Below are 11,210 nucleotides of genomic sequence, written 5' to 3' on the forward strand. Positions count from 1 at the left end.
TTAATTCCCTAACATGCCTTTTATTCAGAAAGATTCAGACTTCTAGAAGCATTCATTCAGGGAACTTCAAGACCTAGTCCACTACATGAAATTCTGATCCTGTAAAAATAGTTTATGCATCTTTCATATTCATTCTACAGGTTCAGTGGGATGTGCAAATTAATGGTGATTGTTTTTTTTACCTGTTTCATTTTGATCAGAGCCCGCATTCTCAATCAACGTTAATCGAACATATTTGGGACTATGCAACGGCCAGCAGATAAAAGAGAAAATGCTGTTAATTTAACTACCCGGTCGCTTTGGACCAAAATTTTGCGTTCGCGCTTTAAGGGGTCTCTCCGAGCTTCAGACTCCGCTCTTTTTCAGCAAACCCAGAAAGTGTCCCCCCTCTGCGGAGTTTTCAGTCGCTACACTCTTTCGGGTACCGCCCGAACGCCTAGCGTTTGGGCGAGCTCTTGGGGAGGGCTGATCTCCACGAAAAACAAGCTGGGTAAAGGGGCGAAGCCACAGAAACCTGTTCTCAGCCCCTGGGAGAAGCGGGGAGTTGGGACCCTCTAGCTCTGGACTTAGGGCTGGCTCCCGGACCTGCTTTAAGCGCAGGAATATCCGGGCACCGAATAGTCTCCCCCTGAAAGCGCGCTGGAGCAGTGTCCGCTCCCTTGCCGCACGGATCCCGGAGAGGCTTCACCAAGTAGAGGATTCGGGTACCCCCAGCCCTGGCGCCCAGCTCGTTGGTACGGTGACAGGTGACAAAGATGATCTGGGCTGCTCCTATCTCTGGCAGGAATAGGTGGGGCGTGAAGGAGAGCGAGGTTTGGCCGCCGCGGGAGGGCAGGAACTTCTTTGGCGTGGTCCAGCGCCCTCGGAGCGCCCTGCCTTCCCCCCGGCAGGGCCTGGCGCGGGCGAGTCCGGGTGTGGGTGGCTCCCCGAGCCGATCTCGCGCGGCAGCGGTCCTAGCCCCCTCCCCCCTCCCCCGCCAACGGGGGTGGGAAGCGGCGGGGTGGGAGTCACCGAACGTGATTGCCCGAAGCCCCTCCTGCCGGGGCGAGGGAACGCCATAAAAGGCCCGTTGCGACCTGCTCCGGACACCCCATCCGCCGGCTCTCACCCCTCGGAGAGGCGAGCCGGACTGCACAGCACTCGCGGCCCAGTCACGCCCGCTCGCCAGCCCGCCAGCCACCGTGAGTGCCACGACCCGCTTGCTTGGCGGGAGCGAAGGGAGTGCGGGCACCTGTGAACTTGACCGGGGCGCAGTCACACCTTCTGCAGATCCCAGGGGTGCTGGGAGGGTCGCGCCCCGCTCCCCAACCCCTACGCGCCGGGCTCTCGGCGGCTAAATTCCACTTGCTCCTTCCTGTCCCCTCTGATGGTGCATCTGCCCTCTCCCCGACCCTCCTGGCTGGCTCGCCCCTCTGGGTTATCTTTAGGCGGATAAAGAGGGAGAACACGACCGCATCCCAGAGCAGCTGGCGGTTTCCTCGAGGGTCGCCGCCTGGAGGGAGTTTTCCCAAGGCGCGCTCCCAGAATGAGGATTCCCCGGAGCTTGGAAGATGCGCTCCCTGCCGCCTCTCGGGATCCTTGGGATCCGATCTGAGACTGACTGGCCCGGGAGCAGTTCTCCCCCCACCCCCCCACCCCCCAGTTGCCACCCTGAAGTACTCTCAGCCATCACTGTCGAGCTCCTGCGGCCGGGCAGACCAAAAGTAGAAAAGAAGAAACTTCTTTCCTCTAACAGGGGGTTTGGGGAAGAGGGTGGGAAAGGGATAAGTCCACGCAGCGGCAGGAACTTCTAATCTGTTTTTTAAAGTGTTTTAAACTGGCGCCGGCGCCTCCCCCAACTCTGCGCCTCTCACCGCGGGATCTTCGGCTCTGCTACTTGACCAAAGTTGCTCAGAATTTTCGGACGGAGCAGCGGGGCCGGGCCAGAGCAGATCTGGACCTAAATCCGCAGGGTGGTGCTCGCCACGCTCCGCTTCCCTCGGCGTGACTGGGTCGAGCGCGGACTGCGGGTGGACGTGGGGTAGGGGTGGTAGCAGCGGGATGGGCGCGGGGTCCAGAGGAAGGAGGTGCGGAGTGTGTATCCTCTGAATCCCCCAAGCCCCCTCCGCTGCCCCTTCGGTGTACGCAGATGCTGGGTAGCAAGCGACTGGGGCTGTCCGGACTGACCCTCGCCCTGTCCCTGCTCGTGTGCCTGGGAGCTCTGGCCGAGGCGTACCCCTCCAAGCCCGACAACCCCGGAGAGGACGCGCCGGCGGAGGACTTGGCCAGATACTACTCGGCGCTGCGACACTACATCAATCTCATCACCAGGCAAAGGTACGTGGGCTACGTGGGAGCGACGACTCCGGGACCAACCCGCTTGCACACCCGGAGATCGTGGGGATTTCAGAAGACAGGGACCTTTTCTTTTTCTTCTTTGTATCCCGGGGTAGGACAGTATCGGGCACATACTCAGCTATCAGTAAATACCAGGGCACTGAGTACATTCCCTCTGCAACTACAGTTACAAAATCCTGATCCCCAACTCAGGTTCCCCAGGCTGGGTGGCTGGCCATCTCCTGTCACCCACCCCCTTATCTTTTTTGTTCTTAGAGCAGTTGGGGGTTCTGTTTGCAAACCTGAATAGGAAAGTACCCCGTGAAAGGGGTCAGGAGGGCGCCGGGGAGGTGCTGTAGGGAGAAGGGAGAGCGGGGTATCTAGAAAAACAACAGCACAAGCTAAGGAGGAAACAGCTGAGTCGCCAAAGACATTGCCTGGTTTTCCAACCTGCCCAGACCGAAGTGAATGACGGTATTTAGGAAAAGACAAATAGAACTATTTTTTTCCCTTCTGTACAGTGTTTTATTACAGTCTCAGCCCCTCACTTGACAATCCTGCTCCTAATAAGTAGATATTTAGCAAGAAAATACTTGATGTAACATGGTAAGACTTTACCCATTTCATAGCAGGTGAGTTCTGAAAAGGAAATAACCACTTGGTGCTTTTTTAAGGAGAAACTTAACAGTGGTGTACTCACTCTAGGGTGAATCCAGGGATTACATGTAGTCTGAGAAATTGTCATTCATCTTTATTCTGAACCCCCAGAAAGCTAAGATGAAAGGCCATATTTTACTCTCAACATCAGATCTTAAGCAAAAAATCAAATCCGAAATATTTTACAAATAACATAGGATTTAAAATTTGCTTCCAAAATTGGTTCATCTTAGTTTTGAATCATTCAGTATCTTATTTTAATTACTGAGATCAAATGACCTTAATAAGCTAAAAACAATGAGCTCTTTACAAGCATTAATGTTATTTAACATATTTAAATTACGTTTTGTAAAATATTGTTTTTTGTTTGTTGTTTTACTATATTCAGGGAATAGTTGGAAAGGATCCAAAGTGGGGAGAATTTATATTTCTTAATTTTTAACATTTTTTCTGTTTCATCAGAAAGTTGTTTCATCCTGAAAATCTTTTTTTAAAGTACCAATATATATAGAATCAGAAATACATGAAAGTGCCAGAATTAAATAGTATTGGTTTATGGTCCCTAAAGTCAGATAATTTTCATTAGTGAAAAGCAAAAATGTCTTATATCTTAATAGACTTTTCAGAAAGTTAATTGCTTCAAATTCTTGCTTATGCTATCATACAGACCAGAGAAAAGAACTTTTACAAATTGTTTTTTTTCTTCTAGGAAAGCCTTTATTAGTTATTTAGTCTGTTAATTATAGCATACAGTAAAACTTATTTTTCAGAGATGATTGCTGTAAACCTTTACTATTGTATAAAGCTTTAGTATTTCAACATGTTTTCCTAGGCATTATTTTTTTCAGTCTTTACCTCAAAGCTTTGAAGTGAGTATAATTATCTCCATTTTACAGATCATGAAACTAAGAACATTTCATGAAAACCCTTTTTTAGTGATGATTAAATTGGAGCCCTCCTATCGATCTTTGGATGTTGTCACCACTGTCAGCAGTCAATGTGATCTTCAACACCCTTGATGAGGAGAAAATAAGGGAAAGGGATGAGATTCAGGTTAGGTGGGAAGGAGTTGGTCCTGAAGCAGTTTTCTGTCTCATCTTCATATAAGTTCCATCTTAGAAACACTCAAAGGCTTATGATCTGCACCCATCACCTCCATTCTGTGCTCTTATCATCTTCCCACTGCACACGTCCACTCATACGCATGTTTGTATTTTTGAAAATTACATTTGTGAACATACGTTTTAATTTGGCATAAATGGTACTGTGATATCATTCTCTTTCCTCCCCTCTGCTACTCAGTTCATGTTCTAAAGCCATATACTCCTGGTTCATCGCTTCCATAGGTGGCATCGTTTCTTCTAGAGCATTGATCTACCACATTTTATTTATACAGTCTCCTAGGTCAGTGATTCTCAACTGGGGCTGACTTTATGCTCCCCAAGACACTGGGCAATGTCTGGAGACATTTTCGTTTGTCATAGTGGTGGGGTGGGAAGGTGCTACTGGCATCTAGTGGGTAGAGGCCAGGGAAGCTGCTAAACATCCTACAATGCCTAGGACAGCCCCTGATAACAAAGACTTATCCCGCTCAAAATGTATACAGTGCCAAGACTGAGAAACTCAGCCCTAGACTAGAGTTTCTCCCTCTTGGTCTCTCATTGTTATCACCTGGGAGCTTTTAAAATATACTGATGCTGCTGTAACAGCAGCATCAGTATATTTAATGAACTTGTGAATTAAATCAGAATCTCCCCGTGGGGGGTGGGGCACGGGGCTGGGCTTTACAGTGATTTTAAAAGCTCCCCAGGTGATTCTAATATGCGGTCAGGTTTAAAATTCTTTTCCTTAGAGACGCTATCTTTGAAAGTTAAAGCATTGTGGAGAAGAAGGATAATCCAGAATTAATTAGAGATGGAAGAACAGTCATCAGTGCTGCTCTGGGTACCACTTTCTGACTGTGTAAATTCTGCTGTTACAGACTTAGGTTCTCTAATGGTAAATAGGAGAAAATATTCTCCAGTTCTTTAATTCACTGAAGTATGATGAGGATAAATGAGTTAAGGTTGCCCAAGAGTTTTAGCATTAGTAAAATCAACTGATGGACAGAATAAATACATATAAGCAGAAGCCTGCAGCCTGACACTACAACTCCAGAAAATCTTTGAGGAAATCTTACAAATGATGGGGACGGGGAGATGGCTTTGTATTTGCATCCCTTGAGTTCCAGCAAAGGAGCAATAATAGGAAATCTTTCCCCAGAATTTAGATTTAACTGTGCTCAGTAGGCAGTTAGCATATATCCTCCATCAGCTTTGTTCTGCTGTTTTATCTGTTAGCTAATCAATCCACGCCAGGCTTATTTTTCATTTGTGGAAAAAAGCAGCTGCTGATGTCCAATGCCCTTTCTAAGAAAGGGAAAAACAGACTCCTCAAAAAATACAACTTGGTGTAGACTTGTCAGATCCTTTAGCAGTGAGAGAGACAGACAGACAGACAGACTAATGTCCTCACTTACCTGGAGCCAGCAGCATATACTACCCTGGCAGGAGAACATAACCTTGAATTCATATATCGCCCTATCCATATCCTGCTGTGGGAGAAAAGAGACCAAGAACATTTCCATGGACCAGAAGGATTCCTTCATATTTTCAGGGCAGATTAAAACCACAGCATGAGAGAAGGCTTTTAGCTTTTGGCACCCCAAATAAGTATGGACTCAGGATCTGTTGGCAGCTGTGAGAATGGGTGCATTTCAACAGCAGTAATGTGCATTCTTGTGTATCGCTCTGTCACTTTCAAAGCATTGTGACTTACATTGGATATTCATCAAGACTCTAATCTAAGCAGGAGTTATGATTTTGTTTTTACAAATGGGAGAACTGAGATTCAAAGACACAGGTGAGTCTAGAACTTCAGTCTGATGAGTTTTTCATAGACCTGTTTCTGAAATATCATCTGGTCTCTTTGATTTAAACTGATGTATATCATCAGAACTGTAAGCCAATTATCTAATTATGGAAACATTTAAAATCATACTTCGTGTCACCTAGTTATAAAACTATACATATGTATTGTTTGTGATAATATAAAAAGGCAAGAATTTGACTAGGAATTTAGGTTGGGTTATATAATCTGCTAAGTTATCTATTAAGTATTTAAGCAAAATTTAAATATATATATAATTTGAAATCATATTTATGATGTTTCTATATCATGTATGTTTCATTAACCTAGATTACTCGTTAGCAGATGATCAACTGAAAATAACTTTTATATTTAATACCACAAATCTTTTCTTTTCCTAAAGGTTTTTATGGTTCCTCCAAACTTGCTTTAAAGGACTTTTACTCTCCCCGACCCCGCTTTTTTTTTTAGATATGGAAAACGATCTAGCCCTGAGACACTGATTTCAGACCTCTTGATGAGAGAAAGCACGGAAAACGTTCCCAGAACTAGGTATGTAAACGCTTGTGTGGGGACATTATTGCAGAGTTCAGGTACCCAGGAGAGGGAAATCAGAGAGGGCTGCTGGGAGGAGGCGTTTGGAATGGGGTCTTCTAGACCAGGTAGGATTTGGACAGAAAGAGGGGTGGGGAACAGAGCAGGGAGGACCTTTCTCTTCACACACTCATTTGCAAATCTCTAAACTGCTGTGGGGTAATATTTTCTGGCTCAAATTATTTGATGCTCCTTTGAAATTTTAAATATGAGTGACTTTAATCTCAGAAATTACTCTAGAGAGAATTTCTCACTGGCTTAGATTGTGGAAGCATAGGGTAAGCAGCCCATCTCTACATTGAAATGACCAACTCTCCATCTTTGGCTGAGGTCATCTTTAGTTGTTATACCCTAGGTGGAGGATCTCCACATCCTAGGAAATGCCCCTTCTGGTTCTCACTCCAGTCTTCCTGGTTTTACACGAAGCTGTAGATAAGTCGAGGGGTACTCCTGCTTACTTTTTGACATGTTTTAGTTCAACTGATGTCACATCATAATTTATCACATTCAATGAATGAACAAGAATGACATTATTCTTAGGGCTTGTCTGGAGCCTTGGGGCTTTCTTGGAGTGTGGACCTGCCTTAGGAAGGGTGCCCTCTGATATCTAGGTGTCAGACATTGGGCTGGGGTCCTCCTGAGAGGAGACTGTGAGTGAAAAGATGCCTGGTCCTCCTCCGTTTCCATAACTGACTCTCCTGTCCCAGGCCCCCTGCCCCTACCCACCAGTAAGATCACATGGCATATGGTTTATCCAGTTCTGTGCTAGCTAGTCCGCCTTAAACCCAGAGCTCTACAACATCAAGAACCAAGTTCCCCAGGAGAGGTCACTAGAACACTTGCTCAGCACGTGTGACCGGTTGTCACTCTTCATTGGGTTCTCCCCAGAGGATGAGCCGACGACCCTCTGAGCCGCCCGCCTCCCCTCCCACCGTCCCTCTGTTCTCTTGTGAAATGGCAGCCAGGGTGAAGGTGCACGTGTAGAGTTGTCAGGTTTGTTCTCTCTGAAGGAAGCACCAATTTGGACTGAAATAAAACTCCCGTGCTCTTGTCCCTGGCGGTAGCAGCCAAGACTTGAACGTCAAATGCAAGGGAAGCAGGTGGAAAACTCGTAAGGGTGGTTTTTACATACTAAGCAATACATACTTTTTAATGTTTCATTGATAGGCATATGATGTTTGCCACCGTAAAAAGTTTAGGCTATGCTCTATCTACTTAGGGTTAGAAATATATAATCGTCCAGACCGACTTACTGTCTTGCTTCTGCTCTTTGTTTTGTGGCCAAGCCTCACACGGTTAGTGCATGAAATAGAGTTAATCGTACTCTGATTGACAGGCTCAATCATGTGTACTTAGAAGGAGACAAAACTTGACAGCCTTGAAGTTGCCTGTGAATGCTATTTTATTTAAAAGGGTTCTTTATAGTCTAATAAATAGCACCTTACTACATAAAAAGCCTTGCAGGAAAATACAGGAAGCACATTCAGAGTTGAATAACAGTAAGTTTTTTTTACAGTTTCATGTGATTCCTGTAGTTGTGATCTTCAGAAATATTGCAGGGTTCTTTGGCTTCTTTGATAAATACAGAGCCTTTTAAATACTCCCTCTGAGATTTGCCTGAGACTCTCGGTAACATGAGTGAAAGCTACTCAGCTGGGTCTCTGTACATTATGCCACTGTCTCCCGCTCTGATAGTCTACATGGCCTCCTATTTAGAATGCCAACAGCAGACTTTTCAACAGCTTCTGATCATCTTTCAGTTCAGAACTGAATGTCTCACTCTTGCAAGGCTCCCAGGAAGTTGGGAAGCTTCTCTTACGTGCTTTGCTTCTTGTGTTTGACAGGCTGGAAGACCCTTCTATGTGGTGATGGGAAATGAAACTTGCTCTCCGGTCTTTGCCTATTTTTCAACCCCTATTTCATCCTGTAAAACTAGAGTCTGCCGGTCCTCCCAATGCATGCAGCCCCTTTGCTCACCTCTGCAGAATTTCCTTTTGTCGACATTGTATATATGTGCGTTTAAATAAAGTACCACGCATTCAAAAGTGTATGCTCCTCAATGCAGAATCTGCTGTTGCAGTAGTAAGAATTATTTGAAGTTATTCATTAAACCACAATCTCCCTCAAGTAGCAGATTCAAGGTTTGTTTCACCAATATTAAAACAGTGCCTATGGAAGATATAAAGATATGATTTATGACGACCAAGACTCAGCTGTGGGGAGTGTGTGTGTGGGTGTGTGTGAACAACAGACATATTTGGAAACACAGAGCAGGGCAATGCTAATTTCTAACAATTTGCTGAACTTTTTCCCCCATTCATATGGAATTCTTGCTAACCTTGTTAGCCTATGCTGTCAGCAGAAAGGACTGATGTCTGAAGGAACTTTCTGCAAAATGTCCTGTATGTCCTCTGTTGAATACAGTAGTCACTAGGTACATGTGGCTTTTGAGCACTTGAATGTAGCGAGTGCAAATAAGGAGCAGAGTTTTACATTTTAGTGTATCTTAAATAGCCACGTGTTTCCAGTGGCTGCCATATCAGACAGCTCAGATCTACACGTTTACTTAGGCCACCACTCTTAGAATTTGAGTCCTAAACAGAAGCACACTGAGTAGGATGATTATCTTTTCACACAACATGGGGTATGATAATTAATTTAGCTAAAGGTTATTAAACTTCCCCTCTCCTTCACTTACTATACTCCCTCCACGTACTTATTTGCATAGGCTTAGTATTAGATTCTGACGTGTAATTTCTAAATCAAAGAAAATGGGCCTCATCCTATATTTGTACTTTGAACCACACCGTAAAAAATATGCACAAATATTTTTATGTGATGTCTTAAAACTGCTTACAAAAACCCTGTACACACCGTGACTTAGGGAATTGTATGGTATACAAAATATTCTTTGTTCACAAAGCATTCTAATGTTTCCCCAGTGCCCTTATGAAAGGAACCAAAGAGGTCCCTCATCCCTTTCATCATATGAGGACATAGCAGGACGATGCTGGCTATGAACCAGGAAGCAAGCTCTCACCAGACAACAAATCTGCTGGTGCTTGATCTTGGGCTTTCCAACCTCCAGAACTGTGAGCAATAAATCTGTGTGGTTTTTAAGCCACTCAGTCTATGGTAATTTGCAATAGCAGCCCGAGTGGACTAAGACATCCCTGAGAAACAGAAATTGACTTTAAGAAATACAATAATGGTATAAAAAAAAAATCGCACAACTACATTCCAAGAGATTCCCTAGTAGTACTTCTGAAACATCTTCAGCCTGATAACCCTTCTTGGAATGAGTTTAAAGGCACCATACCACCCATATATCATTGCAAATAATAATCATAATCCTTGCGAGAGTTACAGTAAGAATAATTCAACCTTCATTCATGAAATGCCTGTGAGCAACATAGTCATTATCAAGTAAATGTATGAGAATTTATGAAGCTCTCCTCTGATCCTAGCTTTATTCAACATTCTAAGAGGTATAAATTGTGTATGTGTTTTTGTAGGTGCCATTGTGTTTTTATTTTGATCCTTTCAGTGCTCATGACACATTCAAGCAGAGGATTATTCCCCCCATTTTCACAAGTGAGGAAGCTGAGGCCCAGGGAAAGTAAGTGACTTTCCCCACTGCATTCAGGTTAGGGGGATTTGACAGCAGCTGCTCTAATTTCAGACTTCACCCTGCCCGATGATGTCTCGTGGAAGAAGTAAGTCAAGACCAGGTCATATATGACCTTGTCAACAACATAATCGTGGCACACTTAAAACAAATTAGAGAATAACAAAGTACTAAACTGTACAAAAGGCATTTAGAAATGGAAATGAGTGTGGGTAGAATTAGCTAGAAAAGTCTTCAAAGAGACCATGAATGTTGAGCTGGGATTGAGGACATTCTGGGTGAGGTGACCCGCTGAGCTCAACACAGAGGTGGACCAGCTTGCAGAGTGGCCAGGGTTGGATCAGTGAAGCAGGTCCAAGAATGGGCAAACTCACTCATCCATTCATCCATTCACACACTTAGCATTTTCGAGCACCTAATACCTCTTGGACGTTGCACTAAGCACTGGGCATACAAAGATCAGTACTAGTTTCTCAGGGAATTTGCCCTCCAATGAGGGAGACAGATAATTAGCGCATCGTTGGAAGTACAGAGATGGGAGTGTTAGAGTTTGGGGATGTTAGGGGCCTCTTTTCCACTCATCATGCCTCCCTTTGCAGTTTCCTGACAAAGGAGCTATAGATTTAACAATCAATTGGCAAATGGAGAACAAAGTACCAGATGGGCAAGTATCCAATGAAGCCAAAGACAGGGCTGCCCTAAGCTGAATCAGAGCACCTGGCTGAGGCCTGAACCTCTAGGGTAGCCCAGCCCCCTTACGAAACCTCAGCACCCTGGTGGGGAGCGGCAGGAATAGTGAGGTGTGTGGCAGTCTCACAAATCCACTTACGCAAACAGCACACAGACAGGAAGAGGCAGCCTGCCACGTCCAGCAGCAGAGGGGGGAAGAGGAGGGACACTCGTGAATGCGTGTTACCTTCTGGACAATATCCCTGCCCATTGGGCTCCCCTGGTGGCGCAGTGGTTGAGAGCCCGCCTGCCGATGCAGGGGACACGGGTGCGTGCCCTGGTCCGGGAAGATCCCACATGCCGCGGAGCGGCTGGGCCCGTGAGCCATGGCCGCTGAGCCTGTGCGTCCGGAGCCTGTGCTCCACAACGGGCGAGGCCA

General features: G+C 45.4%; 1 protein-coding gene across 2 annotated transcripts; it reads left to right on the top strand.

Annotated features, from left to right (window-relative positions):
- Positions 1 to 574: 574 nt before the first annotated feature.
- Positions 575 to 9,988, top strand: NPY (neuropeptide Y). Of its 2 annotated transcripts, none has more exons than XM_019926750.3 (4): positions 575 to 1,181; positions 2,129 to 2,316; positions 6,352 to 6,432; positions 9,417 to 9,988. In XM_019926750.3, the coding sequence occupies exons 2-4, from the start codon at positions 2,129 to 2,131 to the stop codon at positions 9,472 to 9,474; spliced, it is 327 nt and encodes a 108-aa protein (XP_019782309.1). In that variant the 5' UTR covers positions 575 to 1,181; the 3' UTR covers positions 9,475 to 9,988. The 2 variants fall into 2 exon arrangements, with proteins under 2 accessions (XP_019782309.1, XP_019782315.1); XM_019926756.3 differs by lacking the exon at positions 9,417 to 9,988 and adding an exon at positions 8,319 to 8,519 and having other exon boundaries at positions 582 to 1,181.
- The last annotated feature ends 1,222 nt before the right edge of the window (positions 9,989 to 11,210 follow it).

The sequence above is a fragment of the Tursiops truncatus genome, chromosome 9 (genome assembly GCF_011762595.2).
Source record: "Tursiops truncatus isolate mTurTru1 chromosome 9, mTurTru1.mat.Y, whole genome shotgun sequence".
NCBI lineage: Eukaryota > Metazoa > Chordata > Mammalia > Artiodactyla > Delphinidae > Tursiops > Tursiops truncatus.